The following is a 20911-nucleotide window of genomic DNA, read 5'->3' as shown; positions in this document are numbered from 1 at the left end:
AAATTCACCTCCCTCTTTCACGAATTTAGTAAAGCGTGTACATAATTAGTAAATTATAAAATACATGTGTATATTTAAATATCTTTTTTTTTTTTTGTTTGCTTTGTATAATTTGTACCGGTGCTGTGGTTGTGTCGATGTTATTTATAAATTTAACTTAATAAATAGATAAAATAGCTCCACATCTCGTCAATATTTGCACGTTTATATACTTTCTCTCTTTATATAGCAATCTGTAGTGAACGTTGTTGCTAGTACTATTAATCACATTTGAATGTAATCTTATTATAATTATATATTGTATAAAATAAAAAAATAAAAATTAAAAAAAAAAAAGATTTAAATTAATCGATTAACGAGGATTAGACATCAAACTGTATTTATGCAAGTACAATTTATTGTCGGCAAAAATTTTATTGTCGCTGTTTAAAAATAAAAAAAAAAAATTTAAAATTTTGTGAACTGTACTTTTAATTCGACGTAAAAAGTTGCCGACCCCTGATCTATGGGGCTTTTTTCATGGATTATAATGGAATGGTAACCCCGCCTGCGCTAACGGTATACGCTGGCGGGGCACAAGTGAAGGATGATAGGTGACAATGAAAAGACAGGTCAGTTAGCCCATCGTAATGAATTCCACTAGAATTAACCGCGATGGTTTCCAGGGAGAACCGCGTGGAGATCGACTTGATAGGGTGTATTGTTAGCAATGGATTAGTTAGACCCCATTACTAATAATCCCTTTCCACCATTAACTTGGTTGACTGGAAGAGATCTCTTTTAGAGGTAAGTTCGCGTTTGCTAACATTGTTATTAACTTATTGTTGTTACTGTATGTTTTAGTGCAATAAAGAATATATAATAAATCCATTAAAAAATAGCTCTATTGCGGGGGGGAAGGGATTGTTAGAAAGTGTCTAACAACCTCATTTCTAGCAATAAAATCTAACAGGTAAACCTCCACGCGGTCGCCATTGGAATTCACCATAGTTAGTTTTTATGAATAACTCACGATGGGCTATCTGACCTGCTTCCATCCCTCCCTGGTGTCCCGCCAGCGTATACCGTTAGCGCAGGCGGGGTTACCGTTCCATTACCATCTTTTTAAAGTCCATGATATACATTATTATTCATTAAATTATTAGAAATTGTAACCCACAAAAAAAAAAACCCGACATAAAAACGGGTAAAAAACTAAGCCCTAACAAACCCCTTCTATGACAAAACTAGTTATTTACATTTAAAAACTAAACTACAGAACAGATTTAGAAAAAAAAAAAAAAAACAGAACCAATCTGAAAGTATATCCGTTTAGAAAAGGAAATAATCTTCCAAATCGGTTTACAGCTGACGGAGTTATGAAATAACAAACATGGAAAAAAATACAAACGAATTGACTATCTCTTTTTTGAAGTCGGGTAAGTAATTTTTTTTTTCGATGGGTGACAATGGTATGGTAATCCGGTCCGCGCTAACGGGATACGCTGGCGGAGCACCAGTGAAGGGTGACAGATGAGAATGAAAACAGGCCAGTTAGCCCATCATGATGAATTCATCAGGAAATAACCATGATAGTTTCCAGGGGGAACGGCGAGGAGATCGACCTGGTTGGATATATTGCTAGCAATGGGATTCTGAATCTCCATCACTAACAATCCCTTTCCTCCGGTAAGTAATTATTGTGGACACTGGAATAAATGAGACGAATTAATTAAAAAATATACAATTTATTAACATAATAATATCCCATTTAACATTATTTCTTCTTTCTTTACATTGAATTAAATTATTTACATTTTGAATTTAATTATTTACATAATTATAATATTTTATTTATATATATAAAAAAAAATCTTAACAAATCAGTGCTTATCTATATATACATCGAATTAACCCCTCTTTACATAATGGTGGAAATTTCCATCATAACATTGAACGTCCAAAAATTATATAAAAGAACAAGTACACTTTAAGTTGATCGTGTCTGGACACCTTTTTAATGTCTATCGCAGAAAAAAAAAACATAGCTGTCAAATTTATTTTTTTAACCATTTTTCTTTTAACCCTTAAATACTTGAAGTTTCAAATTTGACACGGGGGTTATAAATCGTATTGGGCGCCTACAATCGATTTTATTTTAATATTTGGCTGTTTACATGTTACCAATTTTTTTTTTTTCAAAATAAATATATAAAAATATCGTTTTGATTTTTTTTTTACTATTTTCCCCCATTAGTAAACACAGTAAAGGGTACACTTATAATATTTTTTAATTTCATTTAAAAAAATCAGGCTTTTAAGGGTTAATTTTGAACATGAATTATATCACCTTGATTTATTTCACCAATAAAACAATTGTGCAAAGAAGAGTTAAAGAGTCGTGGACTGTCAATCATCATACATATCACTTTATCAGTCGTTATCTGTCAAAAAAAATTGGCGGGAACCATTTTTTTTTTACATGACATGACATGACTCGGATATAAAGTAGACTATGGTATCCTTAGACTATTTAGATAGAGTGTCTCCATACAAGTGCTTCGAAAAAAGCAGGTCAACTTTTTCATACAATTTTACGTGATAAATATTTATGAATGATTCCTTTATAATTCCTATACCTATTTTGTCTTATATTTTTTGTCTCTTTTTACTGAGTGAACATTTTATTTATTAAATAATACGTCCAGATACATTGTATGCGTAAATATACAGAACACTGGTAAAAAAACGAATCAAGTCAGCTAATTTGACAAAAAGTTGACCCGTTTTTGAGATTCGATGCTCCATCTATATAATATAAAGCTACATCATTTTCCATCTCATATATTCTGTGTACACCAAATTTCAGTGATTGGTAAAGCCGTTAAAACGATACAAAATAACAAACTCAGTTTCACACTTTTTTTATACAACTTAGAATGGCAAACAAGCTGACGGCCCACCAGATAGAAAGTGGTAACCGTCGCCTATAGACATGAGCAGTACCGTGGACATAACAGAGTATACTGTTTCGCCCATGATACCCCCCATGCGTTGCCATTCCTGAGGACTCAGGTATTATTCCTTTGTACCCTGTAAATTCACTGCCATATCCCACCCCTCAAACCGAAACACAGCCATGCAAACACAACTGCTTTACGGTTGAATTACGAATGGGACAGAGGTGGCCAAGCAAACGATTTTTGTACAAAGTCTCCCTCTGGTGTCTTGTTTTTATAATAATCTATTATTAATTATAAATATTTCGCGTTCCAGCCTCTAGTTTTACGATTGTAGTTAAATGGCAACACTAATGTAATTAGTGTTTGCCTGTATAAAAAAAAAAAAACATCCTGCAGTTTCTCTTGAGTAGATGTATTCTTGTATCTCTTTTTATATGTATCTATGTATGTTATTTGTGTACTACAAATAATGCAAATAAATTATCTATCTATCTATCTAACATTCTAAACCCAGCAGTGGAATGACAAACAAAAAAAAAAAATTAAAGGATCTCGTAAACTATTTTTGGTAAATCATTTAAATGGACTTTTTACGACACTTAGAGTGGTAAACAAGCTGACGGCTCGCCTGATGGTGCGATAACCGTCGCCTATATGGGGGGAAGGGATTGTTAGCAATGGAGTATGACAGCCTCATTGCTATCAATATGCCCTATCAGGTCAACCTCCGCGTGGTTCCCACTGGAAACCATCGTGAACAATTCTCGTTATATTCGACACAATGGGCTAACTGACCTGCTTCATCCTCACCTATCATCCTTCACTGGTGCCCCGCCGGTGTATACCGATAGCGCGGGTGGGGTTATCATTCCATTATCACATATAAAAAAAAAAACCGTCGCCTATAGACATGAACAGCACTGTGGGCGTCACAGAGTACACTGTGACTCCTCATGTGTCGCCATTACAGAGGACTATCATATTACGCTTCCGTACCCTGGATATTAAGAGCGGGTAATATATTGCAATATTTATATATTTATTGATCCAATAACAGATATATTACATATCGGTTACCCAATAATATAGTATTGAAAAGGATCCGCTTGTAATTTACTATATTAGATGTTCGACTGGTACGAGCGATATTGCAACGGGTGGTCACCAATATCTAGGGCAACTCAATATATATATATATATGAGATATTACCTATCCCTGTCCAGTGGATAGTGTACCGCACTGTGACGTCGCTGGTGTTGTGTTGGTGTTCAGCCGTCGGCGGGCGGCTGCCAGGTGACGGCGCGCATTTTCCTGTTGATCTCCTGCAGGATGAGGTGGCAGCGCGCCAGCTGCGCGGGCCGCAGCTGCGGCGTGGGGTCGCGGGCGCGGTCGCCGGCCGCAGCAGCGGCGCCGGCGGCCGGCGGCGAGCGCTGGGCGCGGCGCAGCGCGCGGCGGCGGCGGGCGCGGGCCGTCGCTGCACGCCAGCGGCCGCCAATTTTAATTATATATATATATATATATATATATATATATATATATATATACAATAATAATAATACTTTATTATTCAAACTACAATTTGGTCCATTTTGTTAGCAATGCCCAATGATAGGCGAGTTATATTTCCCGCCAATTACTTTCAAATGTAATAACTAAATTAATCAAAATGCAAAATATTCTAAATATAAAAATAAGATTACAATACACAAACATACATATATAATATAAATTGTTGGGTTTAAGAGGTCGTTGTATGGTTTTAAGATAGAATAGGTTTGGATTTTTTTGGATAGAATAAGTTCATTCTAGCAGTTCCTTCAAAAGAAGAAAAAAGTTCCTTTAAAGGACTGTCATCATTGTGTTCTCTTGTATTTGATATTTATATGTTGTATTTAACGTGTGTATATATGTGTGTATATGTATATATATATATATATATATATATATATGTGTGTGTGTGTGTGTGTATATATATATATATATATATATATATATATAATTTATATAAATATTTATTTAAATTTCTGTCTTGCACTACTACTGCCCACTCACTACTTCCTATGCCACTGCGTTAGGTTGACTGGAAGAGATCTCTTTTAGAGATAAGTTCGCGTTTGCTAACATTGTTATTAACTTATTGTTGTTACTGTATGTTTTAGTGCAATAAAGAATATATGTATAATTGTAATCAGTAATGTAATGTACATCTATAAAAATGTTATAAAGTTTACTTCTAACTTAGTGTTAAACGATGTTTACAATGTAACGTTGGCAAACTGCGTATTGATACATTTTTGTATTGTTTTCCTTTTAATGGTTCATTTCTGTTTGCAAACTGTTATTGTAACTTTTAACAAATAAATAAATAATAATACATAAACATAAATATACTAAATAGATCAAGATAAATCACACATAGTAAAGGTTAAAGCAAATTAGAGAGATAGGTAATGAGATTTTACCTGCCTCTTGAACGAGGCAAGAGATTGCGCTGATCTAACGGATAGAGGTAAGGAGTTCCAGAGACGGATAGCTTGGATAGTGAAAGAATAGGAATAGAATTTAGAAGAATGAATAGGAGTTACTAAACGAAGGGATCTCGCGCTGCGCAATGTACGACCCTGAGAATCGACATGAATTTCAAAGCACATTTTGAGGTAATCGGGAGTTGAAGGATGAAAAAGAATAGTGTAAAGAAGAGACAGAGGATGTGCCAGTTCCTGTGAAGGCGAATTCGAAGCCACTCGAGTTGATTGCGGAAATCAGAAATGTGGTCATATTTGCCAAGATTAAATATAAACCGTATGCATATGTTCTGAAGTCGCTCAAGTTTATTTAATTGATCTTCTGTAAGATTAACATAACAGGAATCTAGAATAGGAAGTAGTAGACAGTGTGCCAATGCAGTTTAGAGATTTAGAGAAGAATTGAAAAATAATTTTATAATAAATAGTAAATAAAAATGCTCACTCACCACTCTCGCCCTTCGCTTTTGCCTTGAAATCATCGTCGAGCGTCCGTTTCTTGGGAGACTGTAAGAACATAGAGTAAATTAAATAAATTGTGAAAGATTTTTTATAATAATTAGTCAGGCCCGTGCTCTCTCAGAGGCGTGACGTTTAATTGAATTTAACGTAAATGCAGGACTCGTTTACTTTTTAAAATTATAATTTGTTTATAAAATTGGCTTTTGATTCAACATCAATTTTTTTTTTAGTAGGTGGTAATGTAATGGTAACCCCACCAGCGCTATCGATATACACAGGCGGGGCACCAGTGAGGGATGATAGGTGAGGATGAAGCAGGCCAGTTAGCCCATCGTGACGAATTCAACAAGAATTGTTCACGATGGTTTCCAGGGGGAACCACTTGGAGGTCGACCTAATAGGGTATATTGCTAGCAATGGGGCTGTCAAACTCCATTGCTAACAATCCCTTTCCCCGCATTCAACATCAATTTTAACAATGAAGTGTGCGTTGTGTTACGTTGAGTTTAATGATGGCGTTCAGTGCAGAGCGTGTCGTGAACAGTTTGATTTATCATGTGCCAACATATCCAAGACTGGCTGGTGAGTTCTGCAAGTCTTCCTCTCCTACTACTAAGAAGTGTTCTGGTGAACCAGCAACTTTGGATAGCGTAATGAATTAATTGCGTGACATGAAGTCTCATCTCGCATCTTTAATAGTATAATGGTAATTAAATAATTTATTGACAGTCAGTGCCGCTTACCCTTTTCTTGATTTGCTTTTGATAATGCTGAGCGTCATAGAACTGCGGCTGAGAGCGTCTCACGCGGCCCGTTCTTCTACGTATGTCCTCGGAGGCGGGTAGACACTCCATGGTTCTTCGAGCCGCGAAAAATGTGTGGCCGCATTTGCAGGATTTTGAAGCCACTGCAACCTATGTGAATTTGTTTAAGATCAGATCCTTACTATAGTGCTGATCTCCGCTGTTGATGTAGTCATTGGAAACAGTTCAAAATTGATCAGAATCAGGGTTGCCATCTCTAAAATTTGTTTTAAATTTTTAAACCCAGATTATCCCTGCCTAGATGCTCTCGGATGCTCTCTAAACTAGTACAAATCTGAGAAAACTATCCGCAGAGGGAACCGGCATCCGCAATTGGATGTATTTGCTACCAACTTGCTGGAGTTTCGTCGAATGACCACAAGGTGTTTGTGTGCAGAAATTTAGAAATTAAATTTATTTATGTGTATTATTCCTTATTTATATATGTCATTATACTGATGATTTTCTGAGCGTATTGGAAGGTTATAAAGCTCCTCCAGTAGATGTAATGTAATAAATAAATAAATAATTTGGGTCCAGCCTAAGTTAGTTATTAGTTAGTGAGTTTGTCCACTTAATAAAATAAAACTAAATTTATTATTAAACATCATCTTCCTACCTTTATCCTAATTATTATTTGGGTGCGCCATACTATGTTTTCTATCCATATTACAAAAAGAGGGAGACTTTGTACAAAAGTCGACTGCTTGGATACCTCTGTCCCATTCGTGTTTCAACCGTGAAGCAGTTGTGTTTGCATGGCTGTGTTTCGGTTTGAAGGGTGGGATATGGCGTGAATTTACTGGGTACAGAGAATAACACTTGAGTCCTCAGGAATGGCAATGCATGGGGGGTATCGTAGGCAAAACATTATACTCTATTATGTCCGTGGTACTGCTCATGTCTATAGGCAACGGTTACCCCTTTCCATCAGGGCCGTCAGTTTGTTTGCCATTCTAAAAAATACAAAAAAGGAATCAAATAAAATGCAAAATATTCTAAATATCATTTATATATTAAAATAAGATATTATATTACATAAATATACGTTTTATACAACATAGAATGAAGGGTGGGATATGGCGTGAATTTACTGGGTACAGAGGAATAACACCTGAGTCCTCGGGAATGGCAACGCATGAGGGGTATCATGGGCGAAACAGTATACTCTGTTATGTCCATGGTACTGCTCATGTCTATAGGCGACGGTTACCACTTTCCATCAGGTGGACCGTTAGCTTGTTTGCCATTCTAAGTTATATAAAAAAAAAAAAAATTGCCCAGTTTACAGAGAAATGCTTAGACAGACAAAATTTCTTAATATTGTCGTTTTAGCTACTAAATAATTATTTAGAAAGAAAGAAAGAAATTTACATAATAATAATAATAATTGTTTATATTTAAACCTCTCATCCATATTAAATAATTTCCTTAGTTTATTAATGATTATTGCATTAGTACCCACCACCCACGCATTGTTGTCTCACTGTGATCATTTCTTGTAATTGTTTGTATCTATAATAAGTTTACTATTGTAATCTTTTGGAGGAAACAATAAAGAGTATCTATCTATCTATATAAATATATGTTAACATATATATTATTATGAGGTAGAATGTTCTAATAGACCTATTATTAATATTAGCATAATTTTCTTTTATTAATTAAACGAAACAAATTTATTAACAGAGAAAATACATTACAGTTAACATTGGTCGACAAATTAATATTTTAAGCGTCGAATATTATTCAGAGAGCTGGACACGTATTGTTAGTGTGGATGGTAAAATTTTTATGCTAAGACGAATAGATTCGTTCCTTAATTAGTTCATATCGAAGATTTTGAAAAAATGAATTTTGTGCACCAACCTGAAGTTCACATTTCGGACAGCTTTTCGCAATCATTTTATTTTTACCCATATTTTAACAATATACATTTGTTTAATAACTAATTGTTATTATAAATTTAAAGTTTATTTCCATATAATTATAATTTTGATAAAAATTCTATTTTTTATAAGTACTAAAAAAACAATGAAAATTGCAAAACGTCTGTATCTGTATGGCGGAGAACTACCACAGATTATTATTACATGTACATTTCACCCACAGACCAGATAGGAACTTTATAATAATTTTACATACATACATATCTGTCACGCCTGTCTCCTATTAGGGTAGGCAGAAACAATGGAACGCCAAATGCTTCGATTCAAACAAACCTCTTTCGCTTCTTCCACATTCATCAATCTTGTTATACACGCTCGTCGGTTACGGGTACTTTTAATATTTAAAAATTTTAATAATTTTAATATTTAAAAATGTAAACATATGAAATCATAACATTTATTTTGTCAACATATAGTTTTATCTAAGTGCATATATTATTCATAATTGTTAAGAGAAACGGATTGATAAATAAAATGCTTAATAATGTAGTTCTTTTTTATCACGTTTTTGTCGGTAGAAAAATATAAAGAATAATGACAGAATTGTAAAAACATAAGTATAATAGAAAATCAATATAAAAATATAAAGGACGGAATATGTTGGCCAGTAACATAAAAGGCGTATTATGATGGCCAGCAATTTGCCACAATTGCAACGAATACTGAAAACCTAATACTATGATCTACATTTTAAACATTTATGAATCTTGAGTAATAAGGATCGTAGGTATTATCCTTAATCTATAGTAATACCTAACTTTAGCTACCGGACCGTCTATGAGAATTATGGGCTATCTGTGACAGTGACAGTACAGTTATCAAACTAAAACGTCGAAAAAGCGCGGGAAACGTTTAAAAAAGCGGGAGTGTTTTTTGATCTTCTTTAAATTAATTTTATTTTTAATTATATAAGGATTAGTCTTATTTATATATTGTGTATTAGATTGTATATATAATTGTATATTTTGTAGTAATAGTGTTTGTTGCTGTAAATATTGGTAAGTAAATTACCTATATTAATTAGACATTATGGATCCACCTATAGACCCTGGGGGGACAACCCCCCAGGTGTCTGCAAATATAACTATCCCATTTAATAATAGTTTTGATATATTGGGTGAATCTAGTATGGACACAGATGGTTCTAGCGTTGCAAGTTCTAAACGTAAGCGTGTACGTGGCGAACGTCGCATTTGCAAACATTGCAATAAAAAACGAAGGAGGCACACCAAAGGTCTCGAATCTAAAATTAAAGATAGTGATTGTCAATGTATTGAGGATGAGAATCAAACTCAAGTATCAATACCAGTTGTAAATAATACCGAGTCTGTTAAACCTGCTTCTCCACCCAGTACTTTAAGTAGAACTTTGTACAATGCCGAGGATGTAGCTCCTTATGTCGTTCATGTACAAAAAAATGAAACACATTCTAATGATAACACTACATTACATCCTATTGCATTTGGTCGCTTTTTACACACTAATAAGATAAATAATATAGTGAATGGTAGCCTCAAAAGAATAGGAAGAAACCGTTTATCGCTTTCTTTCTCAAATTTTGAAAATGCAAATGCATTTTTAAATAATAGTCACTTAGAAACACATAATTTTAAGGCATTTATACCTTCTTTCCATGTAACCCGTATGGGAATTGTGAGGGGTATTCCTAAAGATTGGACAGAAGAGGAAGTAATCCAAAATATATCAGTACCTATAGGTTGTGGGAGAATTCTAAAAACCAGAAGAATTAAGAAAAAGACCATTAATGAAGGACAACCAGGTTTTATTAATACTGAAACCATTGTTATTACTTTTGATGGACAAATATTACCAAAAAGAGTATTTATGTTTTACACATCATTAACTGTAGATTTGTACATTTACCCCACTATCCAATGCTATAACTGCTGTAGGTTCGGACATGTCAAGATGCAGTGTCGTTCAAATCCTCGGTGTTATAAATGCAGGCAAAATCATACAGGTGATAAATGTGAAGTAGATGAGGAAAATGTTTCTTGTATCTTGTGTAATGGTTCTCATTCAGCAATTAGTAAGAAATGTCCTGAATATGCACGTCAGAAAGCCATTAAAGAAACAATGGCCCACAGTTGTGTTTCTTATGCTGAAGCATCAAAATTTCATCCTCCCACTTCTAAACTATATTCAGATGTATTAACATCATCATCTCTGTCTAATAAATCTCATTTTCAATCTTCTTTCCTCAAAGAGAAATCATCATTACCACATACTCAATCATCATATAAAAAAACAGTTACACTTAAACCACGCTCTCCTCAAAAAGCACAACAAGGATATGATCGTTCTGCCCATGAAGCCATAGTTAAGGAATATAATATTCCTGCTCCCTCTAATGGTTGTGCATTATCATCAAATAATATTGACAATAATCAATCCATCTTTGATATTATTCTCATGCTTATTAAAGTGTTATCGCAATCGAAAATGATACAAACAAATTTACCACCGTCCAACGATGCCATTTACAATGTATTTTCTCAATTATTAACTTCTCACAATGGATTACAAAGTCCTAATAATTCAGTGGAACTGTCGTAGCATAACAAACAAGAAATCAGACTTATTTTATTTGATTAATAAATATAATCCTTTTATAATAGCTCTCCAAGAGACTTGGTTAAAGCCAGGATATCCTTTTAGGATTTCAGGCTTTACAAGTCTCCGTGATGATAGAGCTGACGGATATGGCGGTGTTGCCATATTGGTCAAAAACTCCCTTCCTTTTTCTTCTTTTTCGCTTCCTGTATATAGCGGCATTAATGCAGCTGCTATAATTATAAATGGTATCTGTTTTGTTACTTTATATATTCCTGATCCTACATGCCAAATATATTCACAACTAGAACAATTATTTTCAATTTTACCTAAACCTTTTCTCGTAATGGGCGATTTTAATGCTCAACACCAATCGTGGGGCAGTTCTACTTCTAATTTTTATGGTGGAAAACTCCTGACGATAATTGACACTTACAACTTATGTATTATTAACTCAGATGTACCAACACGTAGAACTGCACCGAATGAAGGGTTTAGTGCTCCTGACATTTCAATATGTTCTTCTGATTTAGCTTCTTCACTGTCGTGGTATCCTCATTCCTCTACCTTCGGAAGCGATCACTTTCCCCTCATTCTTTCTTTTCCAATTTCCATTCCCTCAAGTCGAAAGAGTGGTCCTCGGCTTAAATATAATTTATCAAATGTAGACTGGAATATTTACAAACAATATTTAGATAATAAAATATCGGAGTTACCTATTGTTTACCATGGAAATGAACATCAATGTTGTAATGACTTGATGATAAATATGAAGGAGGTTGCTGATTTATTATTTCCTGTTAAAAATAGTGCTTCAGGGAAAATTCCCTCGCCACCTTGGTGGGACAAAGATTGTACGGAAGCAATTAAAAATCGTAAAGAGGCTGAAAAAAATTATAATAATTACATGACACCAGAAAATTTTGAAATTTACACCGCAGTTTCACGTTCTACTCGAAAACTACTGAAAAAAAAGAAATTAGAAGGCTGGAGAAGATTTTGTTCTTCTATCTGTCCAGAAGTTAATTCATCAGTCGTTTGGAATAATATTAAAAGATTCAGATCTGCCTTTAGTGATCATACATCACGTTCTGCACTCGATTTAACTTTAGCGAATAAATTTTTAGATCGCCTTGCTCCTAGTTATGTGCCGGAATGCCTTTACAATATTTCTCTATCCGTCTCTGACGAATTATTCGAACTTGACTCTCCTTTTACTCTAGTAGAACTTAAAGGTGTTCTAGCTTCTATTAAAGACTCTGCACCGGGAGAAGACGGTATACCGTATTCCTTTTTTAAAAATGCTAGCGATGCGACATTAATTTACTTTTTAAATATAATTAATTCCATAATTATTTCGGGAAATATACCTACTTCATGGAAGTCTCAGATTATTATACCATTTCTAAAGCCTCATAAACCACCTTCTGAACCATCTTCATACCGCCCTGTTGCACTTTCCTCTGTCTTACTAAAGCTAGCTGAACATTTAGTGAAAAACCGTCTAGAATGGTTTTTAGAAAGTAATAACTTACTATCCCCGAACCAGTTTGGTTTTAGGAAAGGTAAGAGCACCTTAGATAATGTGAGCATTCTTATTTCAGATATTCATATAGCTTTCTCACAAAATTTGTCAATCCTCTCAGCCTTTTTAGATATAAATTCTGCCTATGATAATGTAATAATTTCTATTTTAAAAACTAAATTACAAGCTCTAAATGTACCGGTAATGCTTTCTAATTTCATTATTAATATTTTATCAGAAAGAACAATATATATGAATTTAGATGAAGATACCAAATTATCTAGAACAGTATGGAAAGGCCTTCCACAAGGATCTGTTCTCAGTCCAATCTTATTTAACCTATACACATACGATCTAGAATTATTCCTTGATAAATCCGTCAAAATTTTACAATATGCTGATGATCTTTTATTATATTTTATTGCGAAGTCCATAGAATCTGCTTCTGCCAAATTATCTGATTCATTAGATTTGTTAAAAACGTGGTTAGATGCAAATGGTCTTAATCTTTCTGTAACCAAGAGTAGTGTAGTTTTGTTTTCAAGAATGAGATCACCGCAACAAATTAAGGTGCTTTATGATAACTCATACATTCCTATAAAGACTGAAATTAAATTTTTAGGTATCGTGCTAGATAATAAATTAACAGGTCTGTCCCACTGTAATTATATTTCTACGAAATGTGAGCGTAACCTCAACATTCTTAGGTGCCTTGCTGGAGTTTGGTGGGGAGCACATCCCGTTTCACTAAAACTTGCTTATAATGGTCTTATAAGGAGTGTCATTGATTATGGAACTTTTTTGTTAGCTCCAGGAAGTTCTTTTGCTTTTAAGAAATTGGATTTAATTCAATCAAAGGCCTTGAGGATTATCTCTGGAGCAATGAAATCAAGTCCAATCAATGCTTTACAGCTCGAAGTCGGTGATCCACCTTTGGTTTTAAGAAGGCAATATCTATCTGATCGCTTCTTTTTTCGTTGTTTACAATTATCTGATCATCCGCTTATTCAAAAGTTATCTCAACTACATATCTTTATTTCGTCTTCATCTTATTGGAAACATAAAAAACCTCCATGTTTAATACAAAGTTATGAAAAATATAAATCCATAGAATCTCCCACTTTTACATCGTCCTGTTTTCCCATTTATAAATGCTCATATCAATCTTTAGTTTTATCTCCTAATATTAAATATGATTTTGGGTTATCAAAAAATGATTCAGAATTGAATGCCAAATTTATGTTTATAACTGACATTGAATGGAATGAATGGCACTACATCTTTACTGATGCATCAAAACCAGACAATAGCGGTTGTGTAGGTGTGGGTGTGTTTCATTCACAATTTAATATCGTTCAAAAATTAAACTTCCACCGGAGTCTTCAGTTTTTACCGGGGAATGTTATGGTATTTTAAAAGCTGTAGAATATATACTTTTAATGAAATTACATAAGGCAATAGTTTTCACTGACTCTATGAGCTCTTTGCAAGCTCTAGCCAAATATCCGTTTAAATCAAAACCAGTTTATCCCATTATTTGTGACATAAGACAAAGTCTTTATCTTTGCATGTTGAGAGGTTATTCCGTTTCTTTTGCCTGGTTACCAGGACACAGTGGTATTAGCGGCAATGACAAAGCTGACCTTATTGCAAGAGAGGCTGTAACTTGTGGTGATATGTATCCGTATCATAATTACTGTAGTGACCTAGCTTGTCTCCCAAAAATATATTTAAGGTATGCCTGGAAGGAATATTGGGAAAAAACAAGTACAATGAAAGGAAGATTTTATCGCCTTATACAACCCGATATTCCTTTCAAACCATGGTTTTGTAAATTAAAGCTTGGAAAGACCACAACAACTATTATAACTCGTATGCGTCTAGGTCACGTATGCACACCTTCTCATTTATACAAGCTTGGTATTGTACAAAGTTCGTCGTGTAATTGCGGTGCTGAAGTGGCGGACTTGAATCATATATTCTTCTCATGTTCTAAATTTGACCACACCTCCCTTTTTAATCATCTCCGATCCATCCGTGTTCCATTCCCAACTTCTATTCTTACTCTACTTTCTTCCAATGATTCTATTATCTATAAAATACTATCTTCATATATATATGATAACAATATTAAGATTTAGTTATATTACATGAATATATTTATAGTTGCATCAATTGCTTTTCCTATATATTTATAAGTATATTCTCATATGTACAAGTATATCCTTCATATCCTATAAATATCCTAGACCTAATCCTTATCCTTTCTAAATTCGTTTGTGTTAGGTATTTTATTACTATTATCGTTTCCCCGTTTTGTTCTTGGCAAAATACCCTAATATCGGGGTGAACGCCACAAAAAAGAAAAAAAAAAAAAAAAAAAAAAAAACTAAAACGTCAATTCGTTATATACCTATACAAAAGAAATATCTTATTTTTCGAAAGTTGATGTGAAAGTAATAAAAATGTAGTTTTTATTTATTTCTTGGCGAGTTTAATCTCACAAAATTAGAAATCATGTAACAAATACATGGAAAATGGCAGACAGTCAATACATACCAACTTCTCAATCAAAATTTTGTGTTGCCGATAGCAAAGTAACTAGCAGCTTAAACAATTATTTTCTCTGTAATTACTGCGATACAGATGTAAAATTTGTTAGTAAACGTTTAATTATTCATCACCTGAAACAATGTAGTAAGAATATTGAAAATATGGCCACTAAAACTCTAGAAAACGATCAAAAAATTTGTGTCACTGTTTCTAAAAATAACAGGTCAGTAAATTGAATAATATTTTCGCACGTTAATTAGTTTGTGTATTTATGCGACGCAATGGATTCCAAAGCGATCAATTTATCGTCTTGAACTTTTAACAGTAAATAATAAACATTTAGAAATGCTAGTTCCCTAATCTATGATTAAAAAAAATTATACCAAGTATGAAATAGGCCAAGATAATTATTTATACTGCCTGTAGTCTGATCTAACTTTGATACTTGCAGAAAAGTAAAAATGACTTATGAAATATTATGATTCTAATTTTGAATTTTAAGCAATTTTTTGTGTCACATTTCTCTTCATAACATTGTTAATAGGGAGAAAAGAGATTGTTAATGTTGGGGTGTAACAGTCCCATTGCTAGCAATATACCTAATTAGGTCAATCTCCATGCCAGTCCCCCATTGTCACTATGTACCAATTGATCTGGGTTTTGTCCTCACCTATCACCCCCACTGGTGCCTCAACAGCATGTACTGATAGAGCAAGTGTGGTTACTATTTCAGTCTCATTCATGAATGTGAAAAAGACACTATTTTCCACGCTTAGCCTCTCATTTGGGCCGTTGTGTGTATGAGTCGTGGCTAGTACAGCCAACCTAGCTCCGCTCAGAAGCGCAGAAGCTTCCTGGGTTCTTTACAAGCCTCACGGAGCAACCTCACCGTTCTGAGGATTTCTAAACATTAATGGGCCACAGCCTCACATTCCAGGATAGTCTCATCCATAAAAAATACATTATTTATTGATGTATGGATGTCGAGACTAGGATGATATATTTGTAAAGTTAACAGATTTTAGAAACCAAAAATTGTACCCATGATAATGGCTGATATGATGATGATGATAGGTAGATCTTTTATTGTATCTTATATGAAAGGTACCGTGGGTGTCACAGTGTATTTTCTTGGAGATTGGAGGAATTTGGTAGTAATTTTTTTTTAAGTTTGTTACCTCATAACTCTGTCAGTTGTAAATTAATATGGAATTTTTATCTAAAAAGATATACTTACAGATTGGTCCTATAGAAATTTTATCAATATCAGTTTGGTAGTTTAGTTTTTAAATCAAAATAACTGATTTTTCCAAAATTGAGGTCCAATTTTTTTGGAATTCAATCTTAATTATTTTATGTTAATAGTGCTGTCCATGTGCATAAGGGATGATAGCCATCTTCAATACAAAAACTCACATGCTTAAATGGATACACATGCCCACTCTAAGGTACACGCACACGCACATACACGCATACGCGAACTCATACGCATAGGCACAAGCACACGTACACGGCACACGCACGCACATACATTCATACACACACGCACGCACTTACAAACGCACGCACACACGCACGTACACGTGCACACGCACACAGGCATACGCACAAAGGCACACGCACACAGGCACACGCACACAGGCACACCCACACAGGCACACGCACACAGGCACACGCATACACACACGCACACACACGCGCACACACACACGCACTCGCACGCGCACGCACACACGCACGCACACACGCACATGCACTCGCACACGCACAAGCACGCGCACGCGCACGCACACACGCACATGCACTCGCACTCGCACGCGCACGTGCGCGTAGTGTCATATAATATCATATCAATAATAAATATCATGTCATTCGGAATGAAATTAGCTCATGCGGAAAAGTTTCCATCAGGAGTCCACCGACCATTCCCATACATATCCCCTGCCTTAAATACGCCTATTTCAGCATTATTATCAATATTTTCTCTAACATAGCTACCTATTTATTATATTGCAAACTATTTATTGTAAATATGTAACATTGGACACATCCACCATTATCATCATATCAGCGTTTAACTGTCCACTGCTAAACATAAGCTTCCCCTTGGAGGGTTTTACAAGTAATTGCCACGCCAGTCGGATTGGCAACCGCAGTTAGCCCGAACCTCACCTTCCCTTAGTCGTTTTTTACGATACCCACGGGAAAGGAAGGGGTTACCTATTCTATACCGGGATCACACGGGGGTTGGACACATTAAAAAGATTTAAAATACAATGGTGGACTTATCCAATAGAGGGATCTATTACAGTCGACCTATGAGATATTGAAAAAATAATATAGAATGTTGGAGGGTGAAAATTGTATAGCTAAAGATAAAACTTACCAGTACTTGGTTAAAAGGAAACATATTTTTCCATACCTATATTACAATAATAAATAATTGTATTTTTTCTTCTATATTATTTACAAGCGGCCCGTCCCGGCGTCGCACGGGTGGACATTTTTACATTTTAAAAAGTGGCCATTAAGGCTGCACACGCGACGGAAACTTAAAAATGGAGTAACTTCTCCCGTTTTCCCAACATTTCCCTTCACTGCTCTGCTCCTACTCACTGATAGTAGCGTGATGAAAAGTATACTATAACCTGCCCAGGAGTATGAGGAATAATTGTACAAAGTTTCGTTAAAATCCGTCGAGTAATTTTTGTTTTTATAACGAACATACAGACACACAAAAATTTTACTGATTGCATTTTTGACATCAATATCGATTACTAATCACCTCCTGATAGTTATTTTGGAAATATATTTCATCTACAGAATTGACCTCTCTACAGATTTATTATAAGTATAGATAGATAGATTTTATTATTTTTACTGCTAAATGAATACGCTTGATCTTACATCACCTGATGGGTAAGCGATGATAAGATCGTCCGGGGTAACAAGCGATCTAATTTTCAGCGACGGACACAAGTTGAGTCAATCATACTGTAAAGTTTGCAATCAGGACTTTACAAATGTATGGAAACTCCGTTATCACATAAGGCGAGACCACTTCAACTTGCAAGCCAAAATACCTTACTGCGACATGAAGAAGGTCAACCAGGTGTGGTTCGAGAAAGTGCAGAATTCGAACAAGATCATAGAAGTCCGCAAGACCGGACACAATTCCTTGATTTTCCGGAGGCTGAGCGAGAAAACAGCAATCAAAGTGATCGACACATGCGCAAATATTGTTGATTTGAGCAATTTATACCCAACAATACGCCGTAGTCCTGCCAAGAGCAGCCGAGTGCTTGTCGAATGCGACATATGCCAGAAGAAGCTGTTGAAGCGTTATGTACTGTCACATAAGTTGAGAAAACACAAGGAATTTCGGATGGTCTACACTGAGAAATTAAAAAAATCATAAATGTAAATATTTACGTTCAATATTCACGCCATGTATCTTGCGTGATATGCAGAGACAATTGAGAGGCTAAAGTTCTAATTTAGGTTCAACTAATATATATTCTAATTTTATTCATAAAAGAAAAAAACACGCCAAATTCTCATAAACTTATTTCAGCTATTAAATTATTTGTCCCTTTTCTTTTTCGCCAAAATGACGCTACAGCGCCATCTACCATTATCTACTAAAACTACTAAGTGTTTTAAAATATTATTCGCACTCAAGAAATCCGATATTCTTTTAATTTTTGTTAATTTTAGAGCCATCTATTGTAAAGTTTTGGCGTTAACGCTATGTTTTTAGATAAGTTGACGGTAGTAGAATCAATGATATCTCACTAGACGATATTAACAATTATGTAATAATAAAAAAATGTACAGTATGTTAATTAACGAAGTCCTCAAAACTAGTATTCATTAATAGGGTCTCAAAAGAACATTATTTTCCTAGAAAATATCTTTATATGACTAACCTGAACTGTGGCTAATGTGACGCTTGTTTACTGCTTGTGGTTTTTTTAAAAATTTACGCATAAGATAAATTTTTAAAGGTTCGGATTGACCTTCGCTTCCCCTGGTTACGCCCTACGCATCAATACTAATATTAGTTCTAAGGAATGAATTTCGTTAATTAATTAATATATATATATACGAGGTTTGTCCGGAAAGTACGTATAAAAGTTTTTTAAAAATTTTATTTTACAATTATTCAGGTAAATCAATTTTATCCCCTTCAAAGTACTCCCCCTGTGACATAATGCACTTGTGCCAACGCCGTTTCCACTGTGAGAAGGCTCCTTGAAAGTCCTCTGGTTGTAGGTTTCTCAGCTGCCCCGTCGTAGCTTTTTTTATCTCATTTATGTCCCCCAAATGCCGCCCCCGAAGTACCAATTTGGTTTTTGGGAACAAGAAGAAGTCACACGGGGCCAAATCCGGCGAATAGGGGGGTGTTCGGTCACCGTAATGGAATTTTTACTCAAAAACTCACGGACAACAAGAGAGGTGTGGGCAGGGGCATTGTCGTGGTGAAGAATCCAACGCCCCTCTCGCGCCAATTCTGGACGAACTCGTGCCACACGAGCTTTGAGGCGTCTGAGCACATCGACGTAGAATTTTCCATCAACTGTCTGGCCTGGAGGGACGAATTCTTGATGGACAATCCCCCGAACATCGAACTCTTTCTCGGCCCTCTCTGAATCTTTTTAGCCACTTGTGGACGGTTGGTTCCTTCACAGCATCATCCCCATAAACTGTTCTGAGATCGGCAAAAATTTCACGGCCATTCTTGCCGAGTTTCGAGAGAAACTTGATTACGACGCGCTGCTCTTCAACGGAAGCGGGCTCCATGCCGACGGGGTTTCGTTAAGAGGTAACTTCACAGATGGCGTGACAAGCCAGTTCGCACCGCACGGCGGTCAGACCAGAACTGAAGCATTGTTAGGGACATAAGGAAGGGGTCCTGCGCTTACCTGGCCTCCCCACTCCTCTTTCTCGCATTCCAGAACACTTTTATACGAACTTTCCGGACAGACCTCGTATATATATATATATATATATATATATATATATATATATATATATATATATATATATATATATATGATTACATATACAATATGTTTTTCCATTATAATTTACACTAATTTAGTACCTAATTAATTTATAATAATTTTTTAAATATATTTTTCATCTTTCTAGTTTTAATTGACATTTGATCCACGTATTTTACTATTTATTTACTTGTGTAAGTTATTATTAATAAAAAATAAATAATTCAATACATCACAACTATGTGTATCGGCTATTTTATATATTATTTTGTAGATTTTTAGTTATTTTTAACTATTTGGGTAGTTAAGGGCCCAGTTGCCCGCTAATAATAAATAAAAAAATGAAGACTATTATTAGCTTAGTAAAAAAAATTATGACCACGCTTTTTATCAAGACTTAGGAAACAATATAAAGGGTTATATTTATATAGGATTTTAGGTTATCGGTCTGCATTTAGGATAGCTTCTAAACACACAATCCTGTTATTTTTTTTAATTATTTTTTTTCTTAATTTTTATCTCTAAATAGCAATAAAGTGTTATCACTAATCTCAAATGTGTTGTTGTGTGT

At 34.8% G+C, this 20911-nt stretch overlaps 2 protein-coding genes across 2 annotated transcripts; one reads left to right on the top strand and one right to left on the bottom strand.

The window, feature by feature from the left end:
* Nucleotides 1–1836: 1836 nt before the first annotated feature.
* Nucleotides 1837–8822, bottom strand: LOC113509506 (UPF0547 protein C16orf87-like). Its single transcript, XM_052892378.1, has 4 exons — nt 8603–8822; nt 6674–6844; nt 5918–5975; nt 1837–4417 (listed from the first exon to the last, which is right to left on the bottom strand). Exons 1-4 carry the CDS (start codon nt 8651–8653, stop codon nt 4212–4214), a joined length of 486 nt encoding a protein of 161 aa, XP_052748338.1. The 5' UTR covers nt 8654–8822; the 3' UTR covers nt 1837–4211.
* Nucleotides 8823–15169: 6347 nt separating this feature from the next.
* On the top strand, nt 15170–20323 carry LOC113521024 (uncharacterized). Its single transcript, XM_031911940.2, has 2 exons — nt 15170–15557; nt 18302–20323. Exons 1-2 carry the CDS (start codon nt 15319–15321, stop codon nt 18750–18752), a joined length of 690 nt encoding a protein of 229 aa, XP_031767800.2. The 5' UTR covers nt 15170–15318; the 3' UTR covers nt 18753–20323.
* The last annotated feature ends 588 nt before the right edge of the window (nt 20324–20911 follow it).

This window comes from Galleria mellonella, unplaced genomic scaffold (genome assembly GCF_026898425.1).
Source record: "Galleria mellonella isolate WM207_F2 unplaced genomic scaffold, CSIRO_AGI_GalMel_v1 utg158, whole genome shotgun sequence".
Classification (NCBI taxonomy): Eukaryota; Metazoa; Arthropoda; class Insecta; order Lepidoptera; family Pyralidae; genus Galleria; species Galleria mellonella.
The sequence above is the reverse complement of the archived record's forward strand: the minus strand, read 5'-3'. Positions and strand labels throughout refer to the sequence as shown.

What these genes read in the sequence shown, in the direction of transcription:
- LOC113509506 (XM_052892378.1), bottom strand. Translation starts at nt 8,653, where the DNA reads ATGGGTAAAAATAAAATGATTGCGAAAAGCTGTCCGAAATGTGAACTT. An exon ending in GTCCGAAATGTGAACTTCAG is followed by an intron (nt 6,845 to 8,602) that starts GTTGGTGCACAA and finishes AAATTCACATAG; the next exon opens with GTTGCAGTGGCTTCAAAATC. An exon ending in AAAAGCAAATCAAGAAAAGG is followed by an intron (nt 5,976 to 6,673) that starts GTAAGCGGCACT and finishes ATGTTCTTACAG; the next exon opens with TCTCCCAAGAAACGGACGCT.
- LOC113521024 (XM_031911940.2), top strand. Translation starts at nt 15,319, where the DNA reads ATGGCAGACAGTCAATACATACCAACTTCTCAATCAAAATTTTGTGTT. An exon ending in ACTGTTTCTAAAAATAACAG is followed by an intron (nt 15,558 to 18,301) that starts GTCAGTAAATTG and finishes TCTAATTTTCAG; the next exon opens with CGACGGACACAAGTTGAGTC.